Consider the following 16,748-nt stretch of genomic DNA (forward strand, 5'->3'; position numbering starts at 1 on the left):
AAAGTATCGTATTTTGCAGAGATGGCAAAAATATCCGCGTACCTGAAGGATCATTCTCAGGAGAAATTTATCTCAATGTGGAGAAGATGGATAGATTATATTCAGAGAAAGTATGAATTGAAAAATTATTATGTAGCTTTTGATTAAAAATTCTGAACAAAAATATGTATATCAAATATTGATATATTTAAAAAAAATTGTATGTATTTTAATGTTATTTTAGAGTCACAGCAAGTTTATACTAGTGTGTAGTTTTGAATAGAATGAGTAGTTTTGAATAGAATTAGTAGTTTTGAATAGAATTGGATTATTGTGCGTTTATTTCCTAGATTAGCTTTGGGAAGTCCTGGGGGGGGGAGGGGGGAAAGAGGTAGGTTTGTATTATAGATTTATATGTATGATTTTTTAAGGAGGTGTCCGGTGGTGCCCCAACTGCACAAGACGGGATGGTTGAGTGAGGAAGGGAGGTAGGAAAGAGGGAGGAAGGAGGAGTGGTGGTAGGTTGGGAGGAGGAAGGTGTGGTAAGTGGAAGAGGGCGGTGCAGGAGGGGGACACCGGACACGTCCGTGAATGTATTGATTAGTGTTATTCTCTTTGGTTGATATTGTGATAAAAGATCTATGTTTTTGTTTTTAATTGAAAAATTAATAAAAATTTATTAAAAAAAAAAAAAGTACTTTCCTCCAGTTGGTCCGTCGGCAGGAAATTATGCCAGGATAAATTTCACCGTCGATTCCTATTGTACTCCAATAGCACATCAGATAGTGGTGTTGTCCTTAGTGTTTTAATGCCAGTCAAAAGGTAGGGTGGATTCCCCTGGCTTTGCTTCCTTTCCAACCAAGGATCACTCACCATTGGCAAATTTTACTAATGATTTGTCTCCTTTATCTATATGATGGAGCTTCAGGCTAATGTTTCTAAGACAGCACTAATCCCATGTCTCTATATATGAAGGGCAAGTATGGGGCAAAGTGAAAGCAATTAGTGAGCTCCATTTTGGCTGACAATACAAGGCTATGGCAGAGGGGCTATGGGTGCTGTGGTTAGCAGCCCACGGAGCAGGCAAGAATGGTACCCAGAGATGTCTCCAGGGGAGGAGAGTCAAAAATGTGAAGAAGGCAGACAGGAGATTGTGGCTGCCATCTTGATTTGATTTTTTTTTTTACTCCTGTGCATATCCATGACTCCTGTGCATGTCCATGCTTCTCAAGGAGAAAAAAAAAAGTAAAAAGTACTGGCACGTGAAAAAAAAAATCTTACAGTACAGGTGGTCCTTGACTTATGACCATAATTGAGCCCAACATTTCTGTTGCTAAGTAAAATGGTTGTTAAGTGAGTTTTGCCCCATTTTATGACCTTTCTTGCCACAGCTGTTAAGTGAATCACTGCAGTTGCTGCAGTGGGGATGCTGCAATGGTCATAAGTGTGAAAATGGTTAAACGCTCCTTTTTAAAGCGCCACTGTCATTTCACACGGTCACTAAATGAATGGTTGTGAAGTCGAGGACTTCTTGTAGAATCAACCTTAACATAGCCAATCGTGCCAAAAAGGTTAATTCCAAAGGAACTTGTTATCAGAAGCTTCATATAAAGTGATAAGAATAGTATAGAAACATGATAATATCAAGATAAATAAAAATACAGGAGACCATAGAATGTGCTTGGGTACTTTATATTCACCTTTAATGTGGGCGCTTTTTAAACTAAGCATTTTTTTAAAAAAAAAATTAACTTTAAAAATTAGGAATATTTGATACCTTGCAGAATGATGTAGGAGAACATACACATTTTCTCTAATTTCTCTATCGCACAAGATTTGGTCATTTCTTTCTTTTTTATTGACAGTAAGCTGGTGCCATCTAGTGGTATTTGAATACAACAGTACCCTAATCTATGGTTTCAAAGTAATGAAAGATGGATAAAAAGCTTTTTTCCCTGATTTTCTACGGCTGCGTCACACCTCACCTTTAGCAGTGAGACTCCAACTGAAAGAACCTGCATTAATATCTGACAGAACCACGTGGCCACTTCTTACCTTTGCAAGACAGAAGCAAGCCATTATCCTCACTCGGTAGAAGCACTGCTCTTGTTCGAGAATATCAGTCAGCGCAAGCCGGGATGCTGGAGTGGGGAACTTCTGAAGAGCCAAAATGGATTCCTCTTGCGCCACCACATCTCTCTCGTAGCGCAGCTGGTATTGCCACATGAAGTCCGCCTGTTCAAACTCTACCTTCCTCAAAACAGACATATCTGGATCTATTCTTATCCATAGTAAAGGGGAATCAGCACTGGAAGAAGAGGGTCAAAACTTCGGTCAGGGCAGCAAACTAATTTAATAACATTATTTTTTCTTCTTTTTCTCGATTGTGGCATCTCTGATATTTTCAGTATGAAAATTGGTAGCCCGTTCAGGATAGTGAGTTCTGTGCTTAATAAATCTTTATCTGGAACACAATTTTTAGTGCAAAGAACACTGCAAATCTACAAGCTGCGTACTTGAAAATAATCTCAAGCAAACATAGCAAAAAAATTCTATATTGTCTCATTCCAGTTCCTACTGATTGCTTGGTGTATTATATAGTGTCAAATTTTCCAATGTGAGCTCTCTGGAGGGTAATAAAGAAACCATTCACTCTGGTAGCACAATGTAAACTAAGTCATAACTTCATACACCAATTCTGGGGCTCTCATAATTCAAATATACGATATTAGGATTTGGCAATTGAAGAACAGTTTGTGACTTACAAATTTTTCCTCCTCTCTCTCAGGTTTTCTTCTTTATATTCTGGTTTTGCAGTACTTACTGATTGCCTTGACATTGAAACTAACAAGGTACAGTTTCACTAACTTTTAAATCATGCTTATAAATCCACTTAAAAATGCTGTTTAGAAGTTTAAAGCTTGCTAATTCTAGGACCAAACAAAATATAGCTAATAAAAACCAAGATCAGAAAGGATCGTGCACAATACTAAACTGGGATTTTAAAAATATTACTGAGCAATTTCTCTTCCTCTCTGCCAAACAATACTTTTAGGGTATTAATTTTATAAACTAGAAAAGGGTATAAATTTAATATATTTCGCATGGCTGCTTCAACCTCTTTATACTAACAAAGCAGAGTTCCTGGATATTTTGAACACCTCAATTTCTATTTATGTAAACACTGCTATAAAACGGTTCCTGGCCCTCCAAACTATAGAGTATTCCAAAAGTCCCTGTATTTTGAACACTCCCTGCAGTCCAATGGTGTCAGAATGCACAATCAGAGGAAGGAAAAGTCCCTGACCAAATGATTAGTACTTCCTCTTTTTGATATTTAAATCAATATTCTATTATATATTTGAAAATCCTGTACGGAGAAGATTTTCAAAAATGTTGTGCCTTTCATAAGTTTACTTACTCCATGGCAGAAAGATCCATGTCCACTTCCTCTCCATTCATCAAAGGAATTTTTTTCTTCTTATTGCTGCATAAAAACCAGCAAGAGATGCATAGTAAAATCAGTGTTTTGTCTTTTTATTTTGTAAAAAAAAGAGAGAGTAAGTCATGGTTACACAAAGGAAAGAGCAGCTTATAATTAGGTTGTCAATCAAACTGGACATTCTGACATATTTTTTCTGATTCTTATTTCTGTGGCAATTGTTTATTTTTTCCCCCTCCTGCCTACTTTTGTATAGTTGCCATTTTTTTGCAATAGCTATAATTGGGCTGCAAATAGTTCATACAGTCTGGATACCCAGAGTATTGTTTTATAAACTTTTGATCTCAGAAAGGGAGACAGAAGTGCATATTAGTGACCACCATCTTCTTACAACTAAGATTCTTTGAGTTGTTAAGGTGGCAGAAGATCCAGATCAAACTGACGACATCAATGCTGGGTTAACCAATTTTGGAAAAATTGGTTAATATTTGTGTTCCTCATGTGAAGACTGAGGATTTTCATATTGCCATGTTGATACTGGATAATACAGCTTGGCCACAGTTTGCAGACTTTTGATAAAATGTGTCTAATAATAACAACAAAATTATTAACAACAATTGATGGTAGTCACTTCAGATATGCATTTTATAAGAAAATTCCATAGGGGATTAAAATCCCTACCGTCTGCTCTTTGAATGACAGGGAATGTCATGTTTGAGGCTGTTTTCTTCTATTTGAAGTGTGTGGTTGAAAGATCCGTCAAGCTCCTGAACTGTCACTTTAAGCGGACCCTTGAAAAAAATATATCATTATCAAGTCCCAGCAGTCATATTGACCTATGACAGCCTGAGTTGCATTTTCATGGATAACCTTCTCACCTTTACAGAGGAGGCTGAAGAAACTGACTCCATCATTGTCAGTTAATCTGCTTTAAAGATAAGCAGAGGTTTGAACCTGAATGTATTTACTGCACAATACTGAATCCCATATTTAATATATTTACTCTGTCAACTATTTCTTGCCGAAAAAACTTTAATGCAGTACTGCTTCCCCGTTATTTTACGTATTAAAAAGCGGGCTTTTAGCTCAGGTTTTTACATTCAAAACATAAATGAAATGGCCAGAATGAATGAAACGAATTCGGTATTTACACCTAAGTTTGATTTCAGTTGTTGACCAAGGTTTAGCTGAAGGTAATGGAAAGAATTATATTTCAATTTTATTTACAGCCAAAATGTCCAAAAGCAAATTAACAAATAAATCTAAACGTGGCATTAAACAGCTCAACGAGGAAAATCCAAATGAGGAAAAGTATGTAAAAAATTTACCTGCAGATAAAAATCCTAAGACTGCAGTGCCCAGATTTTTAACTATGGCTATAAAAACGGGACTTTTAAGAACAAATCGATGAGTTGGGGTTTTATTTATTAACTATTTTACCTGTAAAAACATTTTATCTAATACCAAGTTCAGATTATATTTGTAACTTGCTTTTGGGGCCCATGGCCATAAATAAAATTGAAAGCATTATATAACACATGTAGCATTCTTCTCATGCAAAGAAAAGTTCAAATGTCTTTTTTTTTTCTTGCTTCCTAAGCCAAGAGTCCCGAACTAGTCAGCTTCCCGCCAGTAACTAGAGCAGTGATGGCAAACCTTTTAGAGACCGAGTGCCCAAACTGCAACCCAAAACCCACTTATGCATTGTCGGGTGATGGGTGGGTGTGGCCCATTGGGTGGGTGTGGCCCATTGGGTGGGCGTGGCTGCAGTGGTAACGGCAGACTGGGTGGGACTAAAAAGTTCAATCAATTCCAACTTTGCAAGATCTTTTTTTTTTCCCGCGAGAAGTTGAAATTGACTGATTGATTGAACCTTTTTTTTTTTTTTTGCACATGGCGGCGGAGGCCTAAAGCGAAAAGGTTTTATAAAACCCAGCTGAAGGCCTAGGACTGGGGCGACGGCACGAGTGTCCACAGAGAGGGCTCTGAGTGCCGCCTCTGGCACCCGTGCCATAGGTTCGCCACCACTGAACTAGAGCGTGCGAGTGAAGCCCCATATGCACATGTGTAGGATCCAGACAGCGCACGAAACCACGCCCCCCCCCGTGCTGTGGAAAAACTGCCCTCCACAGAACTGGTCCCTGGCGCTGAAAAGGTTGGAGGCCGCTGCACTAAGTAATATGTCCTTGGCTTACACCAGGGGTAGGCAACCTTGGCTCAGGAATTCTGGGAGTTGAAGTCCACGAGTCATAAAAGAGCCAAGGTTGCCTACCCCTATTCAGTGACTGTTCAAAATTATGGTGGCGCTGAAAAAAAATGGACACACAACTGATCCTCAAGGTTCTGGCCATCGCAGCAAACCACAGATATCTGAATGCCATTTGTGACCTTCTCTGCCAGCAAAGTCAATGGGGAAGCCGGCAGGGAAGGTCATATGTCACTTTGGCTAAGTCACTCTTGTTTTTTTCCTCAGTACTAGCACTCCCCACTGGCCCTCCCAAGTCCTCACCGCCCCCCCCTCCCCCATTGGCACTCCCTACTTGGGATTCCCACCTTTTCCTGTTTAACAACCCACTTATCCAGAGTTTATGGCCGCAACCGGGACTGCAGAGACTGTCGTCGCTAAGTGATCGAGTCACACGGCATCACATTTTATGACCACATTACTTAGTGACAACAATCACGGTCCCAATTGCTGTCATAAGCCTAGGACAGTGATGGCGAACCTTTTAGAGACTGAGTGCCCAAACTGCAACCCAAAACCCACTTATGCATCATCAAGTGCCGGGTGGGTGTGGCCCATTGGCTGGGCGTGGCCAATTGGGTAGGCGTGGCTGCAGTGATAATGGCAGACCGGGTGGGACTAAAAAATTCAATCAATTCCAACTTTGCAAGATCTTTTTTTTCCTGTGAGAAGTTGTAATTGACTGATTGAACCTTTTTTTTTTTTTGCACACAGCGGCGCGAGCTGCACTGGTTGCCAGTGGCCTTCCGGGTGCGCTTTAAGGTGTTAGTTACCATCTTTAAAGCGCTTCATGGCATAGGACCCGGTTATCTCCGAGACCGCCTTCTGCCGCAGATCCCCTCCCTCAGACCGGTACGCTCCCACAGAGTGGGCCTCCTCAGGGTGCCGTCGGCCAAGCAATGTCGGCTGGCGACCNACCTGACCTAGGGAGGATTTTATTTGGGGTTTATCTTTTAACAATTTGACAGAGACACAACTTTAAAATTTGATTTAATTCGGTTTTATCGGGGGGGAATGTATTTATGTTTTGTTTTAAATATGTTGTGCGCCGCCCTGAGTCCCGCTGGGAGAAGGGCGGCATATAAATTAAATTTATTATTATTATTATTATTAAAGTGAAAAGGTTTTATAAAACCCAGCTGAAGGCCTAGGATTGGGGCGACGACGCATGTGCCCACAGAGAGGGCTCTGAGTGCCGCCTCTGGCACCCGTGCCATAGGTTCGCCACCACTGGCCTAGGACTACCTGTATCCTTGACTGTGGAGCATACCTGGAATGGTGCTATAGAGAAGAAAGTGAGCAATATTTCACAGGTGGGCAGAAAAAAAAAAGATATAGGCTTAGAGCTTAATAAATGAAAAGGATACTCAACTTTCATTAACAAGATACAAAAGAAGTGTTTAAATTAAGTTGGGGCCATAATTCTGCAGAGAGGGTTCAGGCTAATAAAATAGCTAGTAAATTTAATAGAAGTAACTTAATAGAAAAGGAACTATAGTGCAACATTTCAACTTTTTTTTTTTACAGATTTTTAAGAAAAAAGTGGACAAAAAGTAAGACTTACCACATATTTCTGTGTCCCAGGAGACATATAGTCTTGCTTTATTTCCAGCTCGAGTACATTTCGTTTTCGATTAAATGCAAAACTGCCATAAAATTTGACCACACTGCTTTGATCTCTGCCAAAACTCCATAGGAAAAAAAATGGTATCTTATTTATATTTTTCAAGCTAACAGACTTAACTGCAATGCACAAGTTTCATTTGACATGCAGATTTGCAAGAATCCTTGGGTAATATTGCCTTGAATTCTACTGGAGATCGGAAGAGTCATACTCCTTCCAAAATCCAACCACTACCATAAAATATTTAAGCATGAAATAAAACCACCACCAAAATGGGATTGGTCCTTAGAAAAAGAGATAACAGTCTGAACAATATTACCAAAGATAGTTTTTCATATCTTAGACTGTTTGTTTAGATTGTCCTAAGCAGCTGCTTTTCACCTTCATGTAAGTAGCCCAAAACACAATGGAAAAGGATACACCCATTGCTTAATTAAAGGTTGAATATCTTTGCCGGACACATTGGAAATGGATTTCAAAAACCCAGATGTAGAAACCAGCATTTGACTCCACATATGAGATTGGAACTTCTGGGAAGAAGCGGTGCTAGCTAGACTTAACAATTTGTTGAAAACCTACGATGAAATTAAATCAGATTCAGAAAATTGATCGGTTTCATAAATCTAAACAGATTTTTAACCTTGAGAAATGCAAATGACAACAATATAACTGTGCATTATTTTTTTTTTTTTTTAAAGGGATATTCAAGTGTTTGGAAACTGAAAATCACACTTGACTCTTGAACATAGAACCAGACCAAAAACATTTGATTTGATTTAATTAATTAAGAATAATTAGCAGGAACATTTTTCCTATGCTTAATGATAGGAAAGTAAAGATAGTTTTGTCAGTTTTTGTTTTCTGCCATTTCAAAAGTAAACATCTGCAGTAAACTTTGATTCTTTTCCTTTGTATTGTATCTCTGATAAAAAGTTTAGTACTGTTTTTAAACATCCTGTGAAGCACAAAGTGAAGCAGAAAGGATCAGAAACATCGTTTCAATATTTCATTAAAATAAAGTTGGCTTACTTTTTGAAATAAGCATATCATGTGAATTCAGCTATTGTAAACTATATTTTATGTTTTAATGTTCTGAAAATGCAGCTAAGGTTTATTGAACTCAAAAGTTCAATTAAACCCTTGCTCAATACACAAATTAAATCCAAACCTCATCTACTGCATACAATCTCATTATGCCTGCAACTATTCTTGACATAAAGATGTTTCTGAAGACAGATGAGTGCCAAAATGTGTCCTGTTTACAAATCAAGCATAAACAGTGTCATGCTGGATCAGCCTAATGTCCATGGTTCCAGCAGCAGCAAATTTCCTGTCTCTGACAACACGCAAGAGCTCTCCCTGTTTATCACAATTTCTCATATTTAGATTAATACAGCCTATATTCCAGAATCCTTTTAGTACATCACTGTTTATATACTCAGTATCCAATATAAAATAAGAAAAACAATATGCTTCTAAAAGCCTTCAATTTATTTTAATCGCTTCCATGGGAAAATAGAATAGACTCAATTGTTTACATCAACAAGGAGCGCAACAGTTTCCTAAGCGGAGATCTGAGTCCATGCTTTGCTATTGTAGACCGAAAGAGAAAATTTGGATGAGTGTACAAAATAAATTGTGGGGGACTTATTAAAGAGGTAGTCATGTAAAGAAATGCTCATGGTATCTAGATTTAGAGAAAGATGACAAGTCAACATGATGGAGTTGCTGGGCTAATGACATGGCTATTTCATCTGTAAGAAATAGAACAACTATTCAAACAAATATCAATATGGCAAGTATTTTTCAGGATTTAACTTTTCTCCTGAGCAAACATTATAAAATGACAAAGATTGTTCTCCCACAATCTGTTCCCAAAGACAATTTTCATCCATGTTTAAATTACAATGCTTAGGTTAGTGTAATTACACACACACACACACACACACAAAAGCAGAAATCTTAGCTAACATCATCTATGGTTGTAGATTAACCATTCTTCTTAGCTTTATTAACCAACTTCAAACCCTGGTTACAAGTTTTATTTAAACAAAGAATCTCAATGTTATCTCAACTGCCAGTTAACTTGTCATAAACTCTCAGCATTAATAGGGAGTATATGTTTGTGTAGAATGGAAACAATTTTATAAATTACAAAGAATTGAAATTAATCATTTTAGCACGTCGTAAGTAGAAAAGAAATAAAACACCAATTTTAAAGGAATTAAATATATTTCAATAGAAGATCCAAATACTTACTTGTAACATAAACTCCATGCTTATTCTGTTTTCTATCAGTCTTATAACTAGGTGGGCCTTGCATTGAAACATGGTATAATATTCCCAGGATAATGTGTGAGGATGTTTTATAGAAAAATGTAAATGTGATGCAGGGCTGAAAAATTAAAGCAGAATAATTTTTCATTTATGGTATATTTTATGTGAAAAATCTATTGCAGTTGAGATTACAACAGAAATAAAAAGGCAGATATTTTCTACTAATTCATGAATTAGTAGAAAATTATAGTTAATACTATGTAATTCATGAATTACATATTAACTATAAACATCTAAACCAGGCAGGTCAAACTCGTGACGTCGTGCGACGTATCGCGACTTTTTCCCCATTGCCGGCAATGGGATGGGCGCGGTTTTGGCATGAGGCATCTGGCCCCTGGGCTGGCAGTTTGACATGCCTGATCTAGACTATTAAAAACAGAAATCATGTTATTCACTTCTGACGAACTTAAAGGATAGGATATAAAATTAAAATCAAAATAATAAATAAAACACATCTGTTTTGAAAAAAATGAATATTACATGAATATTACTAGCATAATGATTCTGTGAGCAATTTTTAAAAGTGCATTGTTATTCTTTATCATTATGCTAAAATTAATGGCTATTCCATAATTCATCTCCAAGTATGCAAATTTTATGGCAAGTAACATTTGGAAAAAGTATTCTGCTCGCTGAGGAAGACAGGAATTGTTAAGATCGCTGTATAAAACCATTTCAGAGATAGCAATCCTATTGCTGAGTTCTACAGCAGTATATAAACAAATCAGTTGTAAACAGGTAGAACAAAAAACACCAAAGATATAATGTACATCAAATGTATAAGTAGCCTGTAAATCTCAAATCTGATTCTCTAACAAGGGTACTAATAGGACATGAACAATTTTCAGAGGGGAAACTATGTATTTTTCAACTATAATATGAAGCATCTTGTGGAAATGTAAAAATTAAGAAATTAGAGAATAAGGCTTTGTGGATCACAAGCTTACTTCTGAACTGAACTATAATTTTAAAGAAAGTTACAAAAATGTTGTCTTAAGCATTACAAGACCCTTGTTTTCTTGCTATAAAACAACACATTCAGCTTTCCCCTTATGCTTTAATTACTAAAATAATATTAATAGTTATAAAATAAGTTAAACGTTACTTTCATTTCACCACTAAACTTGTTTGTCTTCACTGGAAAGGTTTTTGAACATATATTCAGTTAATACAGTACAATACAATTTCACAGATACACACACACACACAATAGAGATGTTTGTCAAATGTGTCCTTCACCGGACCCTCCAAGAGAAATAATTTAAGCCCCGGACCTAATTTCTCATTATTATTCTAATAGGCATATATTAATTGCCCTGTAACTCTGTCCGTTGCTTACTAAACTTACTTGTCCTTTTCTTTCCCTCCACCAAAAATTGGATGCAGTAAGACACCACCAGTCTTCAATTCATATATTACTATTTTGTCTAGTTCCTGAAATGCAAAATAAATCATTCATTGAGCATGTAGTCACAGTAGTTTTAAAAGGGAGACTAGATATTGACAAGATCTTAGCTGCTAGTTCGCAACATGCACACCAAGCCATGTGGGGATGAAAAGTGTATTCTTTGAACCTAGCGACCTTTTTCTTACTGAAGTTGTTAATATGAACCACAAGGACATTCTTATTGGAAACCACATCTGTCCACTCACAGCTGTATTGTAAAATTTAATCTATCTTTATGGCATGGGCCCAAGCTACTTGAGAAACCACACTTACGCTAGCCGAAGGAACAAGCTCCGGATCCTGTGGGCCAAAGAACTGCGGCGGGTGGGATCCAGGAAAAGAATCTTTTCTGTCTTGACACCTGCTCTTTCGAACATCATGAACCTTGAAGTGATATCTGCCTCCACCCCCGTGAAAACGTGGCTCGGCAACTGGCTTGGGCCTTGGTGGGCTCACTCCATTTTGGAAGTGGCCAGTAGACTAGTAGAAGATCCCATCTTCACCCCATTTACGCATTGGTTCTTTTATTCGTTTTGTTGTCAATTTTAATGTTTTACTCAATGCTTGATACTGTAATGTTTTTAATCTCTTGTTTTATATCATTACTTATGTCATTGTAAGCTGCCTAGAGTTGTTCATATTGAGATGGGTGGCATGTGAATTTAGTAAATAAATAATTAAAATAAATAATGATTTGTAATCTGGTTTTCACGGACCCTTGAGGTTTCTCAGAAGCCCACCAAGATTACTTAATACCTAGGTCTGCAATGAAATATAGTTGCCAAGGGATGGTTGCTTACCTAACTGTACTATTGATGGCAGAGTTAATGGGATAAATTATGAGAGAAAATTTTGGGGACAGATGAGGAAGGATTAATTTGGTTTGAGCTTTAATCTGAACTAACTAAGAGTCAAAACTGACTCAAAGATTCCCCCCTCATCCATACAAAACTTTACCAAAATGTTCAAAATAAGAAAGCAGAAGAAACAGAAAAAAAGAAAAATAGAAGAAAGAAAAATCAGATTTAAACTGTAAAAAATGGAAGATATACATAGCTCCATCATGGGACTGCTGCCTGCCCCTGCCCCTGCTAAGTATCTTATTCCTAACAGTCAAAGTGAATTGTTGTTTGGAACTACAGAATATTGAATTCCACAATCAGGGTGTTGGGTCTCCAAACATCTGAAGAACTTCCAGATCAGGAATAGCTGAATTAGACATTTTCTTGTTAGAGAAGTACAGAGTTCTCTAAAACGTGAGCCCAATTCTGACTCAATAGTAAATTAGTGTCTTAATTATGCTGTTATTGACAACAGGAGGAAGTTTACATAATTGAGCACCCTTCTAGATATAAATTTCCTTCATATTAAATATTTTTAAAAAATCAAAGGGAAGGTTAATATAGAATTTTCTTCCTAACATTCTAGTAGCTATCTTGTCACATTCAACATCGTGCTAGACACTTTCCTGTTGTCAGTGTCTTGCGAATTTTTCTCGTGACTTAATGCTTTGTTGATCATATTAAATAGGTACCCAAACACAACGGAATGCTGTATGAAAATGTATAATTAGATTATGTTAACATTTCAGAAAGTTGTTTATTTGATTCATGGACCATCCAGGCCTTTAATCTGTATTATTTTACAAAATAGTTCCAAAATAGCATATACATGTTATTTGGATCTTGCTTTATGTCCCTCTATTTGTGATAACTTTGCTTTAAATATATGAAGAGCACTGACAGCTTTGTTGAATTTATCAACTGGAGATTTAGACACGCTTCCAAAAGTTCTATCCATCTGGATGAATTACCTCCTTAATCCAGTGACGATATTCATTAACACCAAAGGTTTTCTTCATCCAAAGTCCATAAATATAGCCAGAGATTCCCTTTAATACCCACTCATCTGACCTACAGGTAAAAGTGAAAAAGAGAACAAGTCTCACGATTCAGACTACTCTAATTTGCTCCTACTGATAGGAGTAAAAATATTTTCAGTTGAAAACATTAACTTTACTTTCCAGTCTCTCTGCCCTGTGAGTTCTCTAAGCAATGTCTTCGTCTGATCCTTCCTTCCTCCTTGTACAGCAAAGAAAATGGAGAAGGAGGGATTTCAAGAGAGTAGCTGTTTGCATAGTGTATCCACAGCTCTCAGCCATGGGCTGCCGTTGTGATTGTGCTGAGATTGCAATGGTCATAAACATTTGTAAATTGGCTGTAATTTTTTCAGCACCATCATAACTCTGCATGATCGCTCAATAAGTGATTGGTAAGTGAGAATTACCTGCATCAAGGCAATCTGAAATGGCGCCGATGAAATTTACAAAAACGGATACGATAAATAGATTAATAAAAAATATTAGCCTAGTATAGAATAATTGAACAAACCTGCTCTGAATTATTAGCAAGAAGAATTGAAAATAAAATTACCAACATAAAAAACTTTTATATAATTTTTTTTATGGCATGACTATACTTGGAATCTGGTGTACATGTAGTTTTCCATTACCGATCACTTGGTGGTTTAGTGACCACATCCATAAAATTACAATTAATTCTCAAATTTCCAGCCATGTGTAGCAGTGACATGATGATGATTCGGACCTTTGCCAAGAAGCATGCATTTACAATGGTAGCAGTGTCCCACAGTCATGTGATTGTCATTTGCGACTGTCAACGCTGCTAACATTGGATGTTCTTGCTTTGACAACATGTGGAGAAGCAGCTTTGCTTCTTTAACTTGTGTGTTACTTTTAGAGTTAGAATTAGTTGATGCTGGGGGGGGAAGGAGGAAGAATGTCTCTCAAGGCTGTTTTGAAGTAAGAGAAGGATTTGAGGGGTTGTTAAACAGGAGGGAAAGCTTACAATTCAAACTAATTGGAGAATGTGATTTATGACTGTTAGTTGTGGGAGGGAATTATGCTTTGATCTATGTGCTGAAGGGAGGGGAAGTCAGATTCTGGCTTCAGCTATGTACTGCTGGATTAAAGATTCTTTAAGGTAAACAATGCCTCAAAGTTCTTTGAAGAGTTTCATCTTTCGGAACCATGACAGTGACCTTTGCAGCCATCTTCTGACAAACAAGTTCAATGGAGAAACTGGCGAAAGTTGCTGGCATATGACATTGTGCTTAACAACCCATGACGATACACTTCACAACCGCAGCCAGAATTGTTGTTGTAAGTTGGGCAGTCACGTGACTTTTCACCTTACCGCGACATTGCTTACTGACGAAGCTGCCAATCCCAACTGCAGTCAGTGAGGACTACCTGTACTTTCAATGTATCCTTTCAGTTTCTGCTAATTAACCAGCCATATTTTGAGGTGCTTGTTGAGTATTTGTTGGGGACTTTATTGTGTTCAAAATGTGTTCCAGGGTAAGACAACAAACGTCTAAGTCAGGGGTGGGCAACCTTGGCTCTTTTATGACTCGTGGACTTCAACTCCCAGAATTCCTGAGCCAGTCGTAAAAGAGCCAAGGTTGCCTACCCCTGCATTAGACTAAAGTTCGTCCCGTTTCTGTGGGTTTTTTTTCCTTGACTTGACATGGCTGGCTCAGGAATTCTGGGAGTTGAAGTCCACGAGTCATAAAAGAGCCAAGGTTACCTACCCCCTGGTCTAAGTAAATTCAGCAGAGCTATCAATCATGATTTTCAGAATTATTCATGAAACCCATGATGGTACTAATACTAATCTCCTTTATATTTAGCATTATGCTAGTCTTTCAAGTACTCAAATGCAAAATTCTTTCTCCAAGGTATCCATTTACTCACCAAGACATTCTAGATATAAAGCAGCCAAAGAACTGCTGGGCTAGGGATTCAGCCAAGCACCTCCTGGTTAGAGGAGTCTCATCTATTATCATGGCACTGTGCAAAAGATTTGTACTAATTTAAAAACATAAGAAAGTAAACATAAAATGGGGAAAAATTAGAAAAGCGAGCAGAGTTTTTATGCAAATATAAACAAACAATTTCATTTGTAGCTTTATATAATTAGCAGCTGTGATATATAATTGATACCCAGGTACTTCTTACAAAAACCTATGTTTACATACTGCTGCTGGGACTATCCCAACCCTCGGCCTCTTCGAGATGGATCCCTGGAGCATTCTCTGTTGGACTTCAAAGAGAAATCAGAATCTATTTGAAGACCAAAAAAGGAGAATATTTGTAGCTCAGGAATGAAATGAGGGGTCCTTGGTGCTTTCTGAGCTTGGTTGTTTCCCTGAAGACTTTTATTTTTTCACTTTTATTTTCTTCAAAATGAAAAAGGTCTTCTGCAGTCACGACATAAGCCTAAGACTGAAAATCAGGCTTGTCAGATGCTATATTTTTTCTATCCTGCTCTATGGAGTAGAGCAGTGGTTCTCAACCTTTTTAATGCCGCGACCCCCAACCGGTCGTAAGTCGAGGACTAAACCAGTCGTAAGTCGAGGACTAAACCGGTCGTACGTCGAGGACTAAACCGGTCGTAAGTCGAGGACTACCCAACCGGTCGTAAGTTGAGGACTTTCCCTGCCCGGGAGCGCCGCGCATGCGTGGTTCCGCCCCTGCGCCGGCCGAGGCGTAGCTGGCAAGCGGCAGAGACGAAGCAGGCCCACCACCAGCTGGCCCAGCCCAAGGGAGGTAAGGCACCCGCCGGAAAAGGGGAAAAAAAATGGCGGACAAAAAAAATGGCGACCCCCGTGAAATGGTCGATCGACCCCAAATGGGGTCGCGACCCATAGGTTGAGAACCGCTGGAGTAAAGAGTTGGTCTCTGACAGAAGGCCACCTGAAGAGACTAGAAGTATTTGAAATGTGGATTTACAGGCGGCTGTTACGTAGAAGCTCGGTTGGCAAGATCAGAAATGAGGTGATAAGCCGCCTGGGAAAGCCAAGGGAAATCATCAAAACAATTAAAAAAATGAAAATTAGAATATTTCGGACATGTGATGCGACACCCAGAAAAATACGGCATACTCCATTTAATCCCCCAGGGAAAGATTGAAGGCAAACGAGGTCCAGGCAGAAGAAGAACATCATGGCTTCAAAATCTAAGGAATTGGTTTGGACAAAACTCAGCAGCACTTTTTCATGCGGCTGCTGATAAAAACAGGATCGCCAACAGAATCGCCAACGTCCGATAACGGATATGGCACAAGAAGAAGAAGAAGACTTTTATTGCCCAACCTAGGGTAACATCGCACTGATGATATTGCCTAATGAAACATCTGCAACAACCAAGCTCAGAGAGCACCCCTCTTTCTGAGGAAGGCAGTTAGGCAGGTAACAGTACTTTATAATCAGCAGCACCTTAAACTGAACTTGGAAACCTACTGGCAACCAATCTGTTACAAAACTCTTACAAACGGAGGTTATTTTACTGGCTAGCAAGCAAACAGCTGCATTCAGTGTCGCCTGCAGTTTTGAAGTCATCTTTAAGAGCAGCCCAACTTAAACGAATCATGCTCATTTTTGTTCAGACATGGCTAGGCTTGCAATGGGTTACTGTAATAATGAATACCAACCTGAAAATGCTCATAGACGCATAAGCAGCTACTTCGACATAGGCCTCATCTACAAAAACTGTTTTGAAGCAGGAGTAAGGGTAACGACAAGTAAGTATCTCTTCATAGAATTCAAATACTTCATGGAGATACGACGTAGTATGTTTGAGCAGAGGAAG

The 16,748-nt window shown here is 38.2% G+C and overlaps 1 protein-coding gene across 1 annotated transcript in view; it reads right to left on the reverse strand.

Moving 5' to 3' along the window:
- Positions 1 to 16,748, reverse strand: part of TAF2 (TATA-box binding protein associated factor 2) — a gene marked incomplete at its 3' end in the record, with an annotated part of 29,592 nt that overhangs the window by 3,741 nt on the left and 9,103 nt on the right. The window contains exons 4-13 of the mRNA XM_015829197.1: positions 16,591 to 16,748; positions 14,853 to 14,966; positions 12,891 to 12,990; positions 10,979 to 11,064; positions 9,550 to 9,685; positions 7,711 to 7,865; positions 7,231 to 7,345; positions 4,103 to 4,212; positions 3,401 to 3,466; positions 2,035 to 2,287 (exon numbers count right to left, since the gene is read on the reverse strand). The exon at positions 16,591 to 16,748 is cut by the window's right edge and continues 25 nt beyond it. Of these exons, the coding sequence (XP_015684683.1) occupies positions 2,035 to 2,287; positions 3,401 to 3,466; positions 4,103 to 4,212; positions 7,231 to 7,345; positions 7,711 to 7,865; positions 9,550 to 9,685; positions 10,979 to 11,064; positions 12,891 to 12,990; positions 14,853 to 14,966; positions 16,591 to 16,748 (1,293 nt within the window). The remainder of the gene's footprint in view (positions 1 to 2,034; positions 2,288 to 3,400; positions 3,467 to 4,102; positions 4,213 to 7,230; positions 7,346 to 7,710; positions 7,866 to 9,549; positions 9,686 to 10,978; positions 11,065 to 12,890; positions 12,991 to 14,852; positions 14,967 to 16,590) is intronic.

This window comes from Protobothrops mucrosquamatus, unplaced genomic scaffold, assembly GCF_001527695.2.
Source record: "Protobothrops mucrosquamatus isolate PMUCROS unplaced genomic scaffold, P.Mucros_1.0 scaffold5604, whole genome shotgun sequence".
NCBI classification, from domain to species: Eukaryota; Metazoa; Chordata; class Lepidosauria; order Squamata; family Viperidae; genus Protobothrops; species Protobothrops mucrosquamatus.